Source organism: Pleurodeles waltl, chromosome 8 (assembly GCF_031143425.1).
Source record: "Pleurodeles waltl isolate 20211129_DDA chromosome 8, aPleWal1.hap1.20221129, whole genome shotgun sequence".
Lineage (NCBI taxonomy): Eukaryota > Metazoa > Chordata > Amphibia > Caudata > Salamandridae > Pleurodeles > Pleurodeles waltl.
The window spans coordinates 716496448-716518608 of NC_090447.1; the positions used below are offsets into that span (position 1 = coordinate 716496448).

The following is a 22161-nucleotide window of genomic DNA, read 5'->3' on the forward strand; positions in this document are numbered from 1 at the left end:
TCACCCCATCTTGGATTCCCCTAGGTCTCAAGTTTTCAGAAATGCACAGGTTTGGTAGGTTTCCCTAGGTGCTGGCTGAGCTAGAGGCCAAAATCTACAGGTAGACACTTCGCAAAAAACACCTGTTTTCTTCCAAAAATTTGGATGTGTCCACGTTGCGCTTTGGGGCGTTTCCTGTCGCGGGCGCTAGGCCTACCCACACAAGTGAGGTATCATTTTTATCGGGAGACTTGGGGGAACATAGATTAGCAAAACAAGTGTTATTGCCCCTTGTCTTTCTCTACATTTTTTCCTTCCAAATATAGGAGAGTGTGTAAAAAAGACATCTATTTGAGAAATGCCCTGTAATTCACATGCTAGTATGGTCACCCCGGAATTCAGAGATGTGCAAATAACCACTGCTCCTCAACACCTTATCTTGTGCCCTTTTTGGAAATACAAAGGTTTTCTTGATAGCAATTTTTTACTCTTTATATTTCAGCAAATGAATTGCTGTATACCCGGTATAGAATGAAAACGCACTGCAGGGTGCAGCTCATTTATTGGCTCTGGGTACCTAGGGTTCTTGATGAACCTACAAGCCCTATATATCCCCGCAACCAGAGGAGTCCAGCAGACGTAACGGTATATTGCTTTCGATAATCTGACATTGCAGGGAAAAGTTACAGAGTAAAACGTAGAGAAACATTTATGTTTTTTTCACCTCAATTTGAATATTTTTCTTTTTCAGTTGTTATTTTCTGTAGGAAACCCTTGTAGGATCTACACAAATGACCCCTTGCTGAATTCAGAATTTTGTCTACTTTTCAGAAATGTTTAGGTTTCTGGGATCCAGCATTGGTTTCATGCCCATTTCTGTCACTGACTGGAAGGAGGCTGAAAGCACAAAAAATTGCAAAAATGGGGTATGTCCCAGTAAAATGCCAAAATTGTGTTGAAAAATTGGGTTTTCTGATTCAAGTCTGCCTGTTCCTGAAAGCTGGGAAGCTGCTGAGTTTAGCACCACAACCCCTTTGTTGATGCCATTTTCAGGGGAAAAACCACAAGCCTTCTTCTGCAGCCACTTTTTCCAATTTATTTGAAAAAAACGAAATTTTCCCTGTATTTTGGCCAATTTCTTGGCCTCCTTCAGGGGAACCCACAATGTCTGGGTACCTCTAGAATCCCTAGGATGTTGGAAAAAAAGGACACAAATTTGGCTTGGTTAGCTTATGCGGACAAAAAGTTATGAGGGCCTAAGCGCGAACTGCCCCAAATAGGCAAAAAAAGGCCTGGCACAGGAGGGGGAAAAGGCCTGGCAGCGAAGGGGTTAAAGCACATGGATGGGCATTTTCACTTTTGTTTTCTTGTGTTTCATAATCGCTATGAATGAAACCTTACTTTTCAAGGGAGACGATGCAGCCCATATGTACAATTTAGTTTTCAATGGCATCAGTCGTGGCAATGGAGACAGTTAAGGAAAATGTCACTTACCCAGTGTACATCTGTTTGTGGCATTAGTCGCTGCAGATTCACATGTTGTGCATAGTCCGCCGTCTGGTGTTGGGTCGGAGTGTTACAAGTTGTTTTTCTTCGAAGAAGTCTTTTTCGAGTCACGAGACCGAGGGACTCCTCCTCCTTTGCTTCCATTGCGCATGGGCGTCGACTCCATCTTAGATTGTTTTCCCCGCAGAGGGTGAGGTAGGAGTTGTGTGTGTTAGTAATAGTGCCCATGCAATGGAATGAATAAGTATGTACAACATAAGGTTTAAGTAATATATTTACAAATGTACAAATGTTGAAGATAACTTCCAAACGGCTACAGGCTCCCGGGGAGGCGGGTGGGCACATGTGAATCTGCAGCGACTAATGCCACGAACAGATGTACACTGGGTAAGTGACATTTTCCGTTCGGTGGCATGTGTAGCTGCAGATACACATGTTGTGCATAGACTAGTAAGCAGTTATCTCCCCAAAAGCGGTGGCTCAGCCTGTAGGAGTGGAAGTAGTCTGAAACAAAGTTCTTAGTACGGCTTGACCTACTGTGGCTTGTTGTGCGGATAGCACGTCTACACAGTAGTGCTTAGTAAATGTGTGAGGCGTAGACAATGTGGCTGCTCTACATATCTCGTTCATTGGAATATTTCCTAGGAAGGCCATTGTAGCGCCTTTCTTTCTGGTTGAGTGTGCCCTTGGTGTAATGGGCAGCTCTCTCTTTGCTTTAAGGTAGCAGGTTTGGATGCACTTAACTATCCATCTGGCTATACCTTGTTTTGATATTGGGTTTCCTGTATGAGGTTTTTGAAATGCAATAAACAGTTGTTTTGTTTTTCTAATTAGTTTTGTTCTGTCAATGTAGTACATTAGTGCTCTTTTGATATCTAATGTATGCAGTGCCCTTTCAGCTACTGAGTCTGGCTGTGGAAAGAACACTGGTAGTTCTACCGTTTGATTTAAGTGGAACGGTGAAATAACTTTTGGTAAAAATTTAGGGTTGGTTCTTAGGACTACCTTATTCTTGTGTATTTGAATAAAAGGTTCTTGTATAGTAAACGCCTGAATTTCACTTACTCTTCTAAGAGATGTGATGGCAATGAGAAATGCAACCTTCCACGTTAAAAATTGCATTTCGCAAGAATGCATGGGTGCAAAAGGTGGACCCATGAGTCTTGTTAAGACGATGTTGAGGTTCCATGAAGGAACAGGTGGTGTTCTTGGTGGTATAATTCTTTTTAGGCCTTCCATAAACGCTTTAATGACAGGTATCCTAAATAGTGAGGTTGAATGGGTAATCTGCAGGTATGCAGATATTGCTGCGAGGTGTATCTTTATGGAAGAGAAGGCCAGATTTGATTTTTGTAAATGTAGTAAGTATCCTACTACGTCCTTTGGAGATGCATGTAATGGTTGAATTAGATTATTATGGCAGTAGCAAACAAATCTTTTCCATTTGCTTGCATAGCAGTGTCTAGTGGATGGCCTTCTAGCCTGTTTTATGACCTCCATACATTCTTGGGTGAGGTTTAAATGTCCGAATTCTAGGATTTCAGGAGCCAGATTGCTAGATTCAGCGATGCTGGATTTGGATGCCTGATCTGTTGTTTGTGTTGTGTTAGCAGATCTGGTCTGTTGGGTAGTTTGACATGGGGTACTACTGACAGGTCTAGTAGTGTTGTGTACCAGGGTTGTCTTGGCCATGTTGGTGCTATTAGTATGAGTTTGAGTTTGTTTTGACTCAATTTGTTTACTAGATATGGAAGAAGCGGGAGAGGGGGAAAAGCGTATGCAAATATCCCTGACCAATTCATCCATAGAGCATTGCCCTGAGACTGCCTGTGTGGGTACCTGGATGCGAAGTTTTGGCATTTTGCGTTCTCTTTTGTTGCAAATAGGTCTATTTGAGGTGTTCCCCAAATTTGGAAGTAAGTGTTTAGAATTTGGGGGTGGATCTCCCATTCATGGACTTGTTGGTGATCCCGAGAGAGGTTGTCTGCTAGTTGATTCTGGATCCCTGGAATGAACTGTGCTATTAGGCGAATGTGGTTGTGAATTGCCCATTGCCATATCTTCTGTGCCAGGAGGCACAGCTGTGTCGAGTGTGTTCCCCCCTGTTTGTTTAGATAATACATTGTTGTCATGTTGTCTGTTTTGACAAGAATGTATTTGTGGGTTATGATGGGTTGAAAAGCTTTCAACGCCAGAAATACTGCTAACAATTCAAGGTGATTTATATACAACTTTGTTTGATGTACGTCCCATTGTCCTTGACTGCTGTGTTGATTGAGGTGTGCTCCCCACCCTGTCATGGAGGCATCTGTTGTTATCACGTATTGTGGCACAGGGTCTTGGAAAGGCCGCCCTTTGTTTAAATTGATACTGTTCCACCATAGAAGCGAGATGTATGTTTGGCGGTCTATCAACACCAGATCTAGAAGGTGACCATGTGCATGTGACATTTGCGATGCTAGGCACTGTTGTAAGGGCCTCATGTGCAGTCTTGCGTTTGGGACAATGGCTATGCATGAAGACATCATGCCTAGGAGTTTTAATACCATCTTTGCATGTATTTTTTGTGTCGGATACATGGCTTGTATAACCTTGTAAAAATGTTGAACCCTTTGTGGACTTGGAGTGGCTATCCCCTTTGTTGTGTTGATTGTCGCTCCTAGGTATTGCTGTGTTGTGCACGGCTGAATGTGTGATTTTGCATAGTTGATGGAGAATCCGAGTTTGTAGAGGGTTTGTATGACATACCCTGTGTGGTGTGAACACTTTGTTAGGGAGTTGGTCTTGATTAGCCAATCGTCCAGGTAGGGGAACACGTGTATTTGCTGCCTTCTGATATGTGCAGCTACTACTGCTAGGCATTTTGTAAATACTCTTGGTGCGGTCGTTATACCGAACGGCAATACCTTGAATTGGTAATGTATTCCCTTGAATACGAACCTTAGATATTTCCTGTGCGAAGGATGTATCGGTATGTGGAAATACGCGTCCTTTAGATCTAAGGTTGTCATGTAGTCTTGCTGTTTTAGCAGTGGTAATACGTCTTGTAGCGTGACCATGTGGAAGTGTTCCGATTTGATGTAGATGTTTAGTGTTCTGAGATCTAAGATTGGTCTCAGTGTTTTGTCTTTCTTTGGTATTAGAAAGTACAGTGAGTAAACTCCTGTGTTCCTTTGTGTATGTGGTACAAGTTCTATTGCGTCCTTTTGCAGTAATGCCTGAACTTCTAGTTCCAGAAGGTCTAAATGCTGTTTTGATATATTTTGTGTTTTTGGTGGGACATTTGGAGGGATTTGGAGAAATTCTATGCAATAACCATGTTGGATAATTGCTAGGACCCAAGTGTCTGTTGTTATCTCCTCCCAGGCTCTGTAAAATTGGCTTAGTCTTCCCCCCACTGGTGTTGTGTGAAGGGGTTGAGTGACTTGTGAGTCACTGTTTGGTTGTAGGGGTTTTGGGACTCTGAAATTTCCCCCGGTTTCTAGGGAATTGTCCCCCTCTGTACTGGCCCCAAAAGCCTCCCCCTTGGTACTGTCCCTGGTAGGTAGACGGTGTTGACTGTGAGGTGCTGGCTTGTGTGGCTTCTCCCCGAAACCCCCCTCTGAAGGTTGTTCTGCGAAATGTGCCAAAAGTGCCTCTGCCCTGCGGGGAATAGAGTGCGCCCATGGCCTTGGCTGTGTCCGTGTCCTTTTTCAATTTCTCAATTGCCGTGTCCACTTCGGGTCCAAACAGTTGTTGTTCGTTGAACGGCATATTGAGCACTGCCTGTTGTATTTCGGGTTTACACCCGGATGTGCGTAACCATGCATGCCTTCTTATGGTTACCGCGGTGTTTATTGTTCTTGCAGCTGTATCCGCTGCATCCATAGAGGAGCGTATCTGGTTATTAGATATATTTTGTCCCTCCTCAACCACTTGTTTTGCCCGTTTCTGTAAGTCTTTGGGTAGATGCTCGATGAGATGCTGCATCTCATCCCAATGGGCTCTGTCATAACGCGCTAGGAGCGCCTGAGAGTTCGCGATGCGCCACTGGTTTGCAGCTTGTACAGCAACCCTTTTTCCCGCTGCGTCGAACTTGCGGCTTTCTTTGTCCAGAGGTGGTGCGTCGCCTGATGTGTGCGAGTTGGCTCTCTTGCGAGCTGCCCCTACTACAACTGAATCTGGTGGCAGTTGTGATGTGATAAACGCAGGGTCCGTGGGTGGTGCTTTATATTTTTTCTCCACCCTTGGAGTTATCGCCCTGCTCTTGACAGGTTCTTTAAAGATCTGTTTTGCGTGCCTTAGCATTCCCGGGAGCATAGGCAGGCTTTGATAGGTGCTATGGGTGGAGGAGAGGGTGTTGAAAAGGAAGTCATCCTCGACTGGTTCTGAGTGTAACGAGACGTTATGGAACTCTGCTGCCCGAGCTACCACCTGTGTATACGCTGTGCTGTCCTCAGGTGGTGAGGGCTTGGTAGGGTACGACTCAGGACTATTGTCTGATACTGGGGCGTCGTATAGGTCCCAAGCATCCTGGTCACCTTGGCTCATGGTGGTATGAGCTGGTGAATGTGACGGAGTCTGTGCCGGTGATGCATGAGTTACAGGTGGAGGAGAGGGTGGTGGAGTTACTTTCTTCACCACTTTTGCCTGTGGTGTTTGTTCCTGTGTTTGGAACTCGAGTCTCCTTTTCCTCCTGATTGGGGGAAGAGTGCTGATCTTCCCTGTCCCACTTTGTATGAAGATCCGCTTCTGGGTGTGGTCTACGTCAGTGGTTTGTAACTCTTCCTCAAATCTGTGTTTACGCATTTGAGAGGACAGTGATTGTTCCTCTGAATACGAACTGGCAGTTGGTTCGGATGCTGGGTGTTTTGGCACCGAAACTGTGTCTTTGCTTGTTTTCGGCTCCGAGGAGAATTTTCTCTTTTTTGGAATCGAGCTTTCTCAGCGTCGATCATCCTCGGTGCCGCTGTCTCTGCGTCGAGCAGCTTCGGTTCCGCTGTCTCGGCGTCGACCCTTTTCGGCAGCACTTTCTCGGTCCCGAGATTGCTGCGTGCCTGTGTCTCGAACCGAGTCGGACGATCTCGGCACTATTTCGCCCTTTTTCAGTGCTGATGGACGGTCACCTGTTTTATGGGTTGAGCCATGGCCTGTTGGCAGTGGCGTCCCCTGGGCCTTGTCTGTTTTCCCGTGTGGTGCTTGTTTCGACGTCTTACTCACGGTTTCCTCGACGTCGAATTCCTCCGAGTCCGATTCATGGATGGAGAAGGCTTCCTCTTCTTCTCCTTGTTCCTCGAACCCTCGGTGTCCTGTCGGCGTGGACGCCATCTGCAACCTTCTAGCTCTTCGGTCACGGAGCGTCTTTCGGGACCGAAACGCACGACAGGCCTCACACGTTTCTTCCTTGTGCTCGGGCGACAGGCACAAGTTACAGACCAAATGTTGGTCTGTATATGGATATTTATTGTGGCATTTAGGACAGAATCGGAACGGGGTCCGTTCCATCGGTGTTACACGCGGCCGGGCCGACCAGGCCCCGACGGGGGATCGGAGTTACCCCGAAGGGCTTCCGGAGCTCTTCACGATTCGGTGTCGATTATAATCTAACCCGATACCGAACGAAACAATACCGACGCAGTTTTCCGAAGTTATGACTATCTTTCCGTCCCGAAACCCGGAGCGAAAAGGAACACGTCCGAACCCGATGGCGGAAAAAAAACAATTTAAGATGGAGTCGACGCCCATGCGCAATGGAAGCAAAGGAGGAGTCGTCCCTCGGTCTCGTGACGCGAAAAAGACTTCTTCGAAGAAAAACAACTTGTAACACTCCGACCCAACACCAGACGGCGGACTATGCACAACATGCGTATCTGCAGCTACACATGCCACCGAACTTATATTTTCCCTCAGGTATAATATATGTTGATACACCATTGTTGATGATAAAAGGTATGGAACAACCATTTATTTTCAGTGTAATCTTTGGACAATGTTTGAATGACTTTGGTGCTTTTTCATATCAACTTTTCTTTGACTGGTATTTTTCCTACATGTGGCCTTTGACAATGCACAATCATCTCATTCATTTTCAATTTATACTGACAAATGTTCAGACAATGGTTTAGATGACGATTGCCTTCATTTGGTGTTAATTTGTCTCAACTGATATTGTCACTTGGTCTTTTGGGCATGCGAACGTTGCTTCTGAAACATCCGGTCGGCCATTTTGTCATCTCACCATGATGCATGCACTTTTTCCTTTACCTTGCAAAACATTACAAAAGGGTTCTCCTTCACACAGCCTTTGCATATCTGTCCAATTGCAGGACATTTACTTTTGTGTGGAAATGACAATTCGCATCTGAAACACAACTTCTTTTTCTGTGGAGACTTCACCTTGTATCCTTCAGCTCTGTGTTTCAGCTTGCTTTTCATATTCATGACTGCCTCGTTATGGGCACCACCAGCCTCCATGTCAGCAGCTTGTTGATGAGCAAGCTCTTCAGCTCTAGCAGCCATCAACACTCGCTCCAGACCAACAGTTTATCTCAACATCTGTCATCTGAATGAATCTCACAGGCATCCGTCAATAACTCTATCTCTGAGACTTACTGCTTCTTCATCATTAAGTTAATTGAATCTACAGTTTTTGATGAGTGTATCCAATTTCTCAACAAATTTGTCTAGGATTTCACCAACTTTGTTGTTCTTGACTGAAAATGTACCTTTCGTAACCTACACTCGACACTGGAATAAACTTGAAATTCAAAGCTTTAAGTTGACAGTATGTAACCATCAGCTCACGGCATTTCCTTTATGACTACTTTTACACCGTCACCAGCAAGATTCTTCAGGTACTTGATAATCTTTTTGTTTCTTCTAGCGCATCAATGAAATCATCAAATGTCTCTATCCAGGCAGTCTAGCTATCGCCAATATTTTGCTTATTGGGGATATCGAATGGTAGTGATGGTCTCAGGAAGGCGGCATCAGTGAAACTGTTCACTGGATTGGCTGACACTGCAACTGGAGTTCTCTTCAACTCCACTTGGCTGTATTGGCGAATTTGTTCATACACACCATCTGAGACACTATGATGTGCTGGCCTCTGGGTCATTTTGGATAATCTGTGGAATAGCGACCTTTTTCTTGGTCTCCATTGGAGACCTTTACTTTCTACAGACGTCAGGAGTTGTGCTGAGCCGCCACCCAGCAGCTTTGGTGGTGTGCCGCTTCAGGTATGGGGCAGCTCAGTAAGCACAACCCTTGTGGTTCTTCTTGGGTCTCCCTTGCCTGCTGCTGAGGTAGTAGAGCTCTTCTGCTTGCGTCTCTGTAAGTGTAATGACAGTATGTCTTATTTTCAACTGTTGTGGCCACCTTTAACATTATCACTCTGTTTACTATACAGCTATATACTGTGTAGTACTGCAGTACCTTTCTGTATGACCTTGTCAGTAGGTTCTTGCCCAATGACGCATTAACTTCTGTGAAGCTTTCTTTATCTTCAAACACTTCACACCGGCTGGAGTTGCGCTTTGACTCCACATATGCCATACATCGTTTCTGCACTTCGACAAAGGCACACGTGGCATGCACAAGCAGTTTGCTTGGACCACAGCAAACTATCTGGGAGAGCACTGTCGATCCTCGGGTTACTTATCTCCTTTCTCATTGCCAGTAGTAGCGTCCTCCCCAGCCTGGGTACCTGTCAATGAATACGCCACACCTGGAGCTATGTATTGAATGGCGTTATTCGTCTGTGTGTAACCACAAACTCAACATTCTAAACCTGCACTCACTTCACCACGTTTTAACACTTATGCCACAGTTCTAAGGAGTTCTTCAGGAGACAAAAGGGTTCAGTCATTCAAACTCACACAACACCACACAACATAATGTCATGATCCTTCTGTAAGGAGTTACAATGTTGAATGTTCAAAGTATCTTGTATAACCCAAAATAAAGGCCGAATGTCCAGTTGTGGCGGCGCCTGAGGAAGATGGCCACCTGACGTGGTCGGTCTGTGAGAATTAGTGCTCCATCGAAGGATATTGGTGTCTGGTGCTTTCCTCCAGAGCTGACTTTGAGCACCAAGCAGCCTGACAATGACCGACACGTGAGGTGGCTGGCTGTTCTATTCACAGTTCTTCCACTGCATAGACTTAATCGATTATTGCATTCAAAGTCAGGCAAAAGAAAATGGCTGCTCCCACGAGAGCTCTACTTTTTGTTGAGAAGGCTGCATGATTAAAGGCCAGCGACATTTATTCCTTTGACTAAACCTATACCTTGCATCTTGTCATTTTTAGAGGCATAGAGAAATGTAGGCGGAGGATGTATCTTTAAGGAGGTCAAGCACAATTTATGTCAGTCCAAATGTATATGAACTTAAGCGACGTTGTAGTACTAATCGACTTGTAACTGAAATACTGAACTTTTAGCTATGTTTTTATACAATTTCATGTATTAATCTAACTCACTCCATTTCTTGGATCCCTACCCCTTGAAGCTAGTAAAACAGTAGGGTGCACAGTGACAAGAACATTAGAGTTCAGGAGGGGGTTGAGCGAGGGTTTGGGGAAGGGACGGGGGTGAAAGCAAGGGAGGTCTCTGCGTCTGAACCCAACTCTTCTTCATCCCTAGGCCTGATGCCTTCCTCCTGCTCCACAATGACCATTGTGATGTAATGATAGTTTTAACACGCAAATTAAGACAAGCAGTACCTGAAAGGCCCTTCAGATGATGAATGTAATGTTAAGAACAAACTGCCTCAATAGCCCAGTTAAGAGTGTCAAAATGCTCACCAATCTTAAAAGCAAAATTCTGTAACAATCAAGCTAGTTAGGAATTAAGGAGGCCAAGTTTTCCATCTACTTCAGATCATCAAAGAAAGCAATACCTTACTGGCTTGGTCCGCAACACACAAAATGAACAAGGAGGGTGGTGGATGTCATCATTGGACCCTACAGCTGAAAAGTGGGTAGCATAGAAGCAGTCAGAACTTTGAAGGCATTTGTTGCAGTTTGGAAAAACTAACCTAAGAATACCTACGTTTAAGGTCAGGTAACTTACCCGGCTCCTTGCAATCCAACTAGTAATTCAGGGTATACTTTTATGATGAGACAGTGGCATCCTCAATGTTGCAGCTCAACAAGCACAACAGAAACGATTTCAACAGGAACAGTTCATACAAGATTCTGTGGCAGTAACAAGATGCTTAATGTTTAAGTACAAGGAGTAGTAAAACTAACAGACCTTTCTGAATAACCACAGCACTCCTACATCTTCAATTCCTTGCCAGCATTACAGCAAAACCAGATACATTTTGTCTTCTAGCAACATGTTTAGCAAGATTATGGATTCTATAGCGTTTCCTTGGTAGCCATACTGTTCAGCTAAATGTTTAAATTCCACCAAGTTCAGAAACCTGCCTAGCAACATGGAAACAGGAGCAAAACTTAACATTCAGGTTGCTTTAATTCCTATTATTTTTAACTTTCTAAAAAGACCTGCGCTCTCATGGAATGACCCTCCTTAAGCAAACACTAGCCTCCATAATGCACCCAAGTCGACCTAGAATTTTCAAGGCCCACAGGATTTCAGACTTCTGACCCATAAAGCAAAAAAAATAAAAATGCTGATAGTTGAACTACTACAAGCACTAGTGTTCTAATTCTGACCATTTCCGAACTCCGTGAACCTTTGTCTAGAACATTCCCGTTAGATTCTTGTGTTAATATTACTAACAAGTCTTGAGATTCGTCAGAAATAAAGCTCTCTTATTCAAGATATTTTAGGTAAAACTATTCACAAAATACGAGAGGCTGAGGAGACAGTGACGACTGCGTCTGAAAACGAAACATCCTTAACTATTCATACAATACCAAACTCCGACAAGAGAAATTACTTTGCAGTAATTTACATTTTAGCATCAATTTTCATAGTGCTACTTGCATTAATATTGGCTAAATTTCAAACATACTTCATATCTACATTAGTTTATTTCAAATATCTATTGATGTTGCAACATTTGTGCAAAATTAACATCGCTGATAGTGTGATAAGCATTTAATTGAAACCTTCAGAATATTTAGCGGTTTTCCTTTTAATGGACAGAGGTGACCTCGCCACCAAATCTGGTTCTATCAGGAGTGGCAAGGAAGCTCTTCTAGTAATGCAGTAAATAACGATATTAGGACACGAGAGGCAGTTGTTAGTCTTGTTTCTCAAGACTGTAAGTACCCATAAAGTGTGATCCAAATTAGTTTAATTAGTTCAAGACCAGTTGAGCATGCCAGAAACAAGTGTTGCTTTGAACAAATGCTAAAGTAACACTTATGGCTCCTTGCAGTGTAAAATCTTAATGTTACTTAAATCATGCATTGCAGATACTTTTCAGTGATTTGATTCTGAAAAGGTGACTTATACAATATGTCACTGATGACTAAGGACAGAAAAAATTGTAAACGATGATCAATCATGAAACATTCCTTGCTAAATTTTGTAAATATCTACGATTTTGAAAGATAATATAACCAGTACTGTGAGTGCAATGTTTTATAAATCTATATATTTAATGTAATGAATACTAGAAAAGTGGCAACGAAAAAAATAATAACAATAATAAGGCAGAAAATGACAGCTGTGGTGACATTAATAACACTTGTCTAATATGCAAAGTAGGCCCTTAGGTGTCTTCCTTTCATAGATTTAAATGTATTTTACATGAGGAAAGAGATTATCTAGAGGTGATCTGATGATACAACATTAGAATATCTTTTCTAGCATAATCATGGGCATAACACTTTCTCAATGTACCTCAGCCGCAACCAAAAATGGAATTGCTTAGATGCAGATAATTTCTCTTCTGACCAGGACTGACATTTACATTACAGTTTAAATGACTGCAATTAATTATTTTATTGACTGTCAGGTTGTGTCAGCATTTATAAACAATACTGAACTATAAACAACAAGCAAGCACCTTTAATTATATGTGGAGTTACTGTGGTGTTTTTCATCTCAGGAATGAAGGTTGTTTTTTCAGTTTGGTGAGGAATGTTATTTCTGGACCGAGGTATCAGAGGTGGTGGCGGTGCGATGGTAAGCTTCGGAGCCAAACCTTTGAAACAAAACGTTTGGTTTAATTTAATAACAGGCAATCTCCACAAAGACAAAAATTAATTATTGGATTAACAATATAACAAATGTAGCCAATGCATACTGAGAACAGCAATGCCCCAAACCATATACGCAAAAACCCTGAATCATACCCAACACTGAGGGGAAAGAAGAAAACTGCTTGCTTACCTGTGATATTGCCAGTAGCTATTTTGCAGCATGGACTCAGATTCAAATCTTCCCATAATTCTGCTATGCTGTGGTGGGGTCCGGAGAATACGGATTTATTAGAAAGTTTTAGCTTTTTGGGCATCAACAATAGGCGAGGTCTATGATGTTGAATATAAGCCCACAATGCCCCAGTGCATAGCCTCCATCTTTAGATTCTGTTTTTGCTTTTATTTTGTTTTTCCCTGCCTCATTTGTCAGAGAGGTGGGGGTTAAGCTGATAGCAAAGAACAGCTGCACACTGCAAACAATTCTTACAGGTAAGTAACTAGTTTCTTGTGCAGAGTGGACCTCTCTCAGATTCATAAACTTTGCACAGATTGTACACTGGTTCGTCCCTCTTACAAAGATGTGCGAGAGAGGGGGGAAGATCTGGAAATATGATTTTTATATCAGCGCTTCCTTCCTTGCCTGGATGACGACGCAATGGTGAGTAAAGGATGGGTGCAGAGTGCCATATTGCTGCTGTGTAAATGTCTTTTAGCGAGATGTTTACCATGTACTCTTACAAAGCCCCCATTCTTCCTGGTTGAGAGTAATCTTTGTTCCAAAGGCAAGAATTTTCCTTTCTACTGAGCAGCACTGTTGAGCAGTTTAAAATTTCAATCAAGTCATAGAAGTCTTACACTGTCTGTCCTTTTGATTGTGGTGCATGTGCCACAAACAACTTGTTTTCCTAATGTCCGATGTAGCTTGCACATAGTACTTGATGGCTCTCCAGACATCCACTGGGTATGTAATATCCTTTCGGTAGGTATTTTGGAAAAACTCCAGCAAATTGGATGGCCTGATTAATGTGAATGTTGGATGCTACTTTGTGTATCTGTTCAAGGTTTCATCTCTCGCACTCGTGGGCCGCAATGCAACTGCACCTTCTGCAATAATGATTTCTGTGGCCATGAGTAGCAGGCTATCCCCTCTTTCGCCCCTCCCCCACCAAGCTTGGCCATCACTCCGCTCTTGAAACATATTCTCTCTTCCTTTCCGAAAAAATGAGCTTCCACATATACCTCTTTGCAGTATGGGTGCCCTCAGCACTAATGCTTTCCCCATGCCTTTAGTGCTATGTAAGACAGTTACAATTGTGTTGCAGTGGGCCTTTCATTCTCTTGGGAATCTCCAGGTTGGGGGATGTTTTCGTACCGGGCGATGTTATTCCGTGGCATTACCTGCAACACAAATACCAACTGGCGCCCACTAAAATATAAAGATACATTCAACTTCAGCACACGCTCACGGTGGTGCTACCCAAGGGGACCTATCTTCTGGAATCCTCCCCACTGGAGGATAGGCTTTTATATGAATTCACACCCTGCAGGCAACGTCACTGACCTATAAAAAAACTACTAAACCACACGCTAAATGTCTTGAAGCGGGTCAGAGAACAATGGGATAGAGAGCTAGAAGGGTTGGAAAAGGAGTGAATGGGAGGTGGCCCTGGTCTCCCCCAGGAAGGTAGCCCTATGTACAGGGTTGAACTGGTCCATCGAAAATCCTACATCGTTCTTATTATGCCCGCATGACAATGGTAAAGATGGGAGTGGCAGAGACACGCACTGTCTAACTGGGTGTGGACAGACTGGTACCGTCTTCCACAAACTATGGGAATGCCCTGCAATACACAAGTTTTGGTCAGATGTGGTGAACTGGAGGGGGCATGAGTGTCTCTGCCAAGTTGTTTGTGCTGAATAGAAGGGCAGAGACAGAAGCCAGATGATTGCAAACAAACTTGGATGACGTTGGGCCTGGCAGTGGCAAAACGGAATATAGCGAAGGCTTGGGGTGACGAACAACCCCATGTGCTTGGAAATGTAACACTGCCTGGTGTATGATGGCAGAAAGGGTTGCCTATGAAGGCAGGGGGTGCCCCCTGAAATGGGACAAAATACAGAAGGACCGGAATATCTATAGAGGCCAGCTATGTAGCAACTTCGATCATGCTGCATCTAAAGTACCACATCCGAAGGCCACAACTAGAGTACCAAATGATGGGGAGGGGCAATAGGAGGAAACAGATTGGGTTGGAAATGGCGACTAATAACACTGCGAGATGTATGATAGTGCTAAATTTTGGAACTGATGTTGTATTCAAAATGTTAATAAAAAGATATGTAAAAAAAAAACATGAGACCCCCCTCCCCCACAGTGCTCTCTTCTCTGAACCATCTCTTTTGACACTATACATGGATTTCGGTTCTTTCTGCTTTCATCTAGGTTATTATTCTGAGGCACCAGGGGTTCAGATGACCATTTTGGCCTCATTGCCACCCCAATGACTCAACTGAAAGGACATCTCCATGTAGGCCATCACAGGAGTTGAAGTCGGCTGAGTGTATGAGGGACCATGGTGCCCATGAGGTTTGATCGATACAAACAGTTATATTTTCCTTCTTTTTGTTGAAAGCGACCACCTCTGAATTGTTAATGGAGATCCAAAGGTACCTTTGTGTAAGAGGGGTGGGGTTGGGTCTAAAGTGCTTTGATTTATTAAGTCACCTGAAACATGATGATGAAAAAGATGTATTATTTTTGAGAGGTAATGTAAGGATGCTGCAGTTTGGAGAGTGTCCTCTTAATGGACTTATAAAAATGTCTGCAGTAGGCACCCTCTGGTTAGCTATTACTAATATGTATTTTTCGAAAACAGTTGTTTTACCATAAACAGTAAGGCCCTCATTATGACCTTGGCGGTAAATCCCACTTATGCCGACTGCCGCCAACATAAGGCCTCTGCGGCGGATAACCGCCAAGCATATTATGACACACACATACCATCACACACACAAGTCCGCCAGACCAAAGGTCAGTGATAAACTGGCGGTATCCAAACCCACATCGTTACGCCAACAGAACTACGCCCACATCATTATGACCCACAAATCACTGCGGCTGACATTTAATGGCAGTAAACCATTGGCGGTACATACTGCCACGCTCAAAAAACACACACAAACGAAACTACACCACATTGGACAAATCAAACTACACACACCTGACACTCATACACACACCACACCCACACCACTATAAAACACCCACCCACACTACCCACAACCCTTTACAACTAGAAAGAATTGCCACCAGAGAGACAGCAAGAGCACACACACAACCAGAGCCACATAACATCATCACCTATACATCATCCACGCACCTTACATCACACACCCTAGCAAATCACCCCACACACCCTCACCCACTCCACTCAAACTACACCCATGGCACCACAATGACACCCCAGATTCTCTGTGGAGGAGCTAATGGTCATGGTGGAGGAAATCATCTGGGTAGAGCCACAGCTATTTAGATCAAAGGTGCAGCAGACATCCAATGCTAGGAAGATGGAGCTATGGCGGAGAATCGTGGACAGGGTCAGCGCTGTGGGACAGCACCCCTGAGCAAGGGATGACATCAGGAAGAGGTGGAACGACCTACAGCAGCAAGACACCAACTAGCTGTACAGAGGACTGGCGGTGGACCCCCATCTCCTCCCCCACAACTAACAACATGGGAGGAGCAAGTCTTGCCAATCATGCATCCTGAGGGCATGGCAGGAGTAGAAGGAGGACTGGACTCTGGTAAGTCAAATCTCTATTACTGTCACCACCCCTACCTGCATGCCATCACAAGCCCCTACCCTAACCCTCACTCCCATCACTCAACCACCTCCCACACACCCCACCATCACAACCCACTCATCCCAATACCAAGCCCTGCATGTAACACCAATGCATGGACACCCCTCACAGAGCTGCATGGACATTTATCACCACTGCATGCACACTGAAGAGAATCACCTAGCCCCCCCCAAATAGTAACTCACACAAAGGCAAATCTGCCAGGGCAACAACAAACATAGAGGCCAACACACCCATGCACATGATGTCACACGCAGAAACAATAAAACAGCATTTACATCCCTACAGGTCCCCCAGCCAATGTCACCAGAGAAGAGGTGCCAGCAACATGCAGTCCCCCCACAGAAGAGGCCCACAGTGATGACTGCAGCTCTGCTCACCTGGATCTGGATGACCAACCTGGCCCATCAGGGACCTCAGGACAGTTGGTTACCCAGGCACACTCTCACACAACCATAGAGCCCCCCCCCTCAGGAAACACCACCATAGCACCCACCCAGCGGGCCCATACCTCTGTCCCCAGGACACGTCAATCAGCAGTATGTCCACCACTACAGGGACCCCAGGCCACCCCACAAACACGGAACGATCAGGGACCTGGGGTCAGTGGCAGTGGGCACATAGTTCAGGGGACAGAGGCACAGGACAACAGGGAAGCTGGGAGTACTGCGTGCAACAGGGGGAGGGCAGAACCGACTTCAAGAGGCACTCACCGCGATCCTGGGAGCATACCACCATTCCCAGGAGACAATGGGCCAGATACTGGACAAGTTGCAGGAGAACATACGGCTGTAGGAGGGACAGCACCTGGGGATCAGGGAGGACTTGAAGGACATCACCACCACCCTGGTCTCCATTGCAGGGGTGCTGGCAAACATGGCCAACACTATGAGGGAGACAGTGGCACACCAGTGGACCTCTGCCACTGGCCAAACCAACGAACAGCCCTCCACTGCCACTAGTGGACAGGAGGCCCCGCCACAGGATCAACAGGCCACCAGCACCCCTCCTCTATTGCCAAGACCCCTGGTAGGAAATAAGACGCTCCTGATTGTCACCCTTGTGTCCCACTCTGTCACATAGAAATGACCTGTAGTTGGCTGCAGACAACACACCAGGAGTGATAGTGGGGCACAAATATCTGCAAACAGAGATGCCAAAGGCTACAGTGAGTGGCCATAGAAGTGGGAAAATCAGCTTGCCAGTGATAATGTCAAACACAAAACTGTCAATTAAATGTGAAGTTACACTGTCTTACCTGTTTGTCATTGGAAGTATTGACAAATTATTGCACTTCTGTTGTCCTCATCCTCTACCTCCTCATCTTCACTGTCCACAGGGTCCACTGCTTCCACACGGCCATCTCCAGCCTCATCCTCCTGCAGAAAAGGCACCTGGCGACGTAAGGCAAGGTTGTGCAACACACAGCATGCCACAATGATCTGGCAGACCTTTTTGGTTGTTGGGTGAGTAGTACAGGGATCCAACTGTTAGATGGAGGCACCAAAACCTGGCCTTCAAGAGGCCAAAGATCCTCTCTATAAGTCTTCTTGTTTGCCCATATACCTCATTGTAACGCTCCTCTGCCCTTGTCCTGCGATTCCTCACGGGGTCAGTAGCCATGAGAGGTTGGGGTGACCAGATTCACCTGCAAATATCAAGGGACAACTACTAGCCACACACCAACCCTTAGGGCCCACACCATACCCATACACCAACATCCACTAGGTGGGAACCAGGGCTCAACTATTAGCCACACCCTGTGCCTCTGGAGTTGAGCCATCACATATGGGATGCTGCTATTCCCCAGGATAAAGGCATCATGCACAGACTCAGGATATTATGCATTGACGTGGGAGATGTACTGGTCCGCCAGGAACACTATCTGCACATTCATCGAGTGAAAGCTCTTTCGATTTCTTAACACCTGTTCATTTCACCAGGGGGGGGGGGGATGCTATATGTGTACCATAAATTGCCCCAATAATGTTGGGGATATGTCCCATTGCATAGAAATCAGCTTTCACTGTGGCCAAATCTTCCACCTGGGGAAAAACAATGTAGCTGCGCATGTCTTTAATCAGGTCAGACAACACTCCGGTCAGCACTATTGAGAACACTGGCTGAGACATTCCTGCTGCCAAGCCACTGTCACTTGGAAGGAGCCAGTTGCCAGGAAATGGAGCACTGATAGCACTTGCACAAGAGGGGGGATCCCAGTGGGGTGACGGATAGCGGATATTAGGTCAGGCTCCAATTGGGCACACAGTTCTGTGATGGTGGGATGGTATTTGGGTGGGAGATGTGGGCCTGTGGGTGCCCCTAGGCCAGGCCTGACATTGCAGAGTAGGTCCCATGTTTTGCAGGGTTCTGATGTAAAATACCTCAAACCAAGCTAGTAGTCATCCACTATTGGGCAGGGGTCTGTGGGTCTCAGGTATGCTGCAATTGGCGTTAGGTGTCCCTAACCATGGGCTGGTGACTAGCATTGTGACTGGTGGTGCATTGCCTAGTGCATAGGGCTGTTCCGTGTGTGTGTGTGTCGTGTACGCCAACGGTGGTGGTGTTGGCGCCAATGACCAAGTGTATCTTTTGTCTCTCCCCCTCTTTTTGTTTTGTCACCCTGTCCTTATGTGCATTAGCATCATGTGGCGGAGGAGCTGAGGCACCGGCGACGAGGGAGCTGCATCCCACAGGGCCTAGGAGACCGAATCCACCGACACTAAGGGCACCAGTGGGACGGAGGGTGAGGGGAGCACCACAGTAGAAACCGGAGGGGACAGTTCGGACACGGATTCCTCCTCCAATGGAAGCTCCGTGATGGTGGCAGACACCTCTGTGCCCACCCCAGCTGCAGGTAAATCTGCCAACCCCCGTACCAGCACTGCCCTTCCAGCAGCCCCTCAGTGTGTTTCCCTGCCCACTCACCCAGGAGGGTGGGCATCGACTATGCCCTGGGCACCTCAGGCCCTGACCCAGTGAGCCTTGCTGCCCTGAGTGAGGAGGCTATTGACCTCCTGCGATCCATCTCTGTTGGGCAGTCAACCTTTGTGAATGCCATCCAGGGGCTGACAGCCCAAATGCAACAGACAAATGCATTCCTGGAGGGCATTCACACTAGCATGGCGGCCAAACAGAGAGCAATCCAGGCTCTGGCCTCCTCTATGATGGCAGCCATTGTACCTGTTTCTAATCTCCCCCCTCCAACTTCCTCTATCCAATCCAATTTTCCTCAACCCCAACCTATCCCAAGCACACAGTCAGACGAGCAGCCACCCAGGACAACACACAAGAGTGGACATGGCAAACACAAGCACCACACTTCATCCCACAGGCACTCACACAAACACCATCCAGATGCAAACACACCAATATCCACTGCCTCCACTGTGGCCCCCTTCTCCTCATCGTCCACCTCCCTCCCAGTTGCGTCTACACTCACACCTGCATGCACTACATCCTCATCCACTACACCCATCACCAGCACACCTATCAGCAAACGCCCCTCACTGGCAGTCACCACCCCCACTTCCATGCACATGTGCCCAGTGTCCTCTCCCACTGTGTCTCTGCCCCCTCCTCTCAAAGTACACAAACGCAAGCACTCAGACACCCAACAGCCATCCACCTCACAACAGCATCCAGCCCATGCACCTGCACCCAAACACAGTAGACAGACACCTTCTACAATCACTCCCTCTACCTCCACTCCCAAACCATCTCCCTTTCCCGCCCCAATGTCCCAAAGAAGCTTTTCCTCTCCACCTATGATTTCTTCCCTAGCCCTCCCCCGACCCTCACGTCAGGCCAGGGTGGTCAAAACCCAGCTCAGCCATCCAGTCTAGGGGCACAGTAGTGTCCACAGCTACACCAGGTTGGAGAGGATCCCGGCCACCAGGCAGCCACACTGATAGGGTGCCTGCAACAAGTGCTGCAAGGAAGGGCAAGTGGGAACCCCCAGCTGCTGTAAAGAAGGGCAAGGAGGCACTCCAAGCTGGTAAAAGGAAGGGCAAGGAGCAATCCCCGGCTGCTGAGAGGAAAGGGCAAGGAGCAGTCCCCATCTGCTGCCAAAAGGAGCAAGGAGCCATCCCCAACTGCTGGCAGGAGGGGCAAGGGGCCCGCACCAGCAGGCAAAAATGACAAGAGGCCTGGTGCTGGGACTCAGTCGGAGCCCCCACCACCAACCACGGTGGTTCAGCCATCCGAGGCTGCAGGGGATGGGCTGGAGCCTCCCCCCACCACTGCCAGCGCCGCCACCAGCACCACTGCCAGCAGCAGCAGCCCCAGTGGGCAGCCGTCCAAGGCTGCAGGGGAAGGACTGGAGCGTCCCCCTACCATTGCCAGCACCGCCACCAGCAGAAGCCGCAGTGGGCAGCCATCCGAGGCTGCAGGGGAAGGGCTGGAGCCTCCCCCCACCACTGCCAGCACCACCACCAGCACCACTGCCAGCGGCAGCCCCAGTGGGCAGCCGCCAGAGGCTGCAGGGTAAGGGTTTTGCTTCAAGGAAAACAGGATGCGTTAAAAAAAAAAAAAAAAAAAAAAGATACTTTTATTTAAAAGCAATCACAGACATCGTGGACTGCTGAGCCCATCAGGCCATCATCCATGTGATTGTAGCCATTCCCAATGGGTCGAAATTGCGACCTATCTCAGGATCATTAATGAGGTAGGTCGATTTGCGAGCCACTTGGAATCGCTAAATTAAACTCCTGGAGTTTCATACATTGAAATAGCGTTTACCTAATTGCGATTCGCAGATAACCGCAATTAGGTATCGCTGTCCAGATAAATTATACATCTGGCCCTAAAAGTGGCTCTCCAGGGTGTCTGTATGTCTATGTCCTTGAGTTTTCGATAGACATTAGAAAGGGAACTGTTGCAGGGAGAAACAGAATTAGCTCACCTTAAGAGATCCCTTGAGGATTCCCGCGATAATAGGTTCACGTTGGATAGACAGAGACATGTGTATGTGAGTTGTGGGACCAACTGGAAAAACACCAGTGATTGGTAATCACCACTGTTTATAACTGGAAGGGGAAAAGGCCGACCGTTTGCTAGCATGCCTCGTAAAGGTGGACTCCCTGATTCAACCTGTCCTCACAATGCTGGTCGTGGAGGGGTGTATTGACACTACACAACAAGTCATAAGGAAAATGTCACTTACCCAGTGTACATCTGTTCGTGGCATGTAGTGTTGCAGATTCACATGCTGTGCATATATCGCCATTTGGTGTTGGTTTCGGAGTGTTAAAAGTAGTTTTTCTTCAAAGAAGCTTTTCTAGAGTCACAAGATCGAGTGACTCCTCTCGGTGATAGTGCACATGGGCATTGAGTCCTTTGTTAGATTGTTTTCCCGCAGGAGGGTGAAGTAAGGAGTGAAGAATTGTATATGTACAAATATATATAGTAAATACAAAAGAAGTCCATGCAATGTGTATACATATTTACATAAGAAAAAAATACTACAACAGCTATAGGATTCCGGGGAGGGCGTGTGTGAATCTGCAGCACTACATGCCACAAACAGAGCACTACATGCCACAAACAGATGTACACTGGGTAAGTGCCATTTTCCGTTCAATGGCATGTGTAGCCGCAGATACATATGCTGTGCATAGACTGAAAAAAGTCCCCTCCTAAATAAACAGTGGCTAGCCTGCTGGAGTAGTTTAAAATAGTGTTTTAAGCACTGCTTGACCAACATTTGCTTGTT

The 22161-nt window shown here is 46.1% G+C and overlaps 1 protein-coding gene across 3 annotated transcripts in view; it reads right to left on the bottom strand.

Moving 5' to 3' along the window:
• DCBLD2 (discoidin, CUB and LCCL domain containing 2) overlaps nt 1-22161 on the bottom strand; it is a 529217-nt gene that overhangs the window by 136039 nt on the left and 371017 nt on the right. For all 3 annotated transcript variants that reach the window (XM_069204886.1, XM_069204888.1, XM_069204885.1), the window contains exon 11: nt 12449-12586. In XM_069204886.1, the coding sequence (XP_069060987.1) occupies nt 12449-12586 (138 nt within the window). The remainder of the gene's footprint in view (nt 1-12448; nt 12587-22161) is intronic.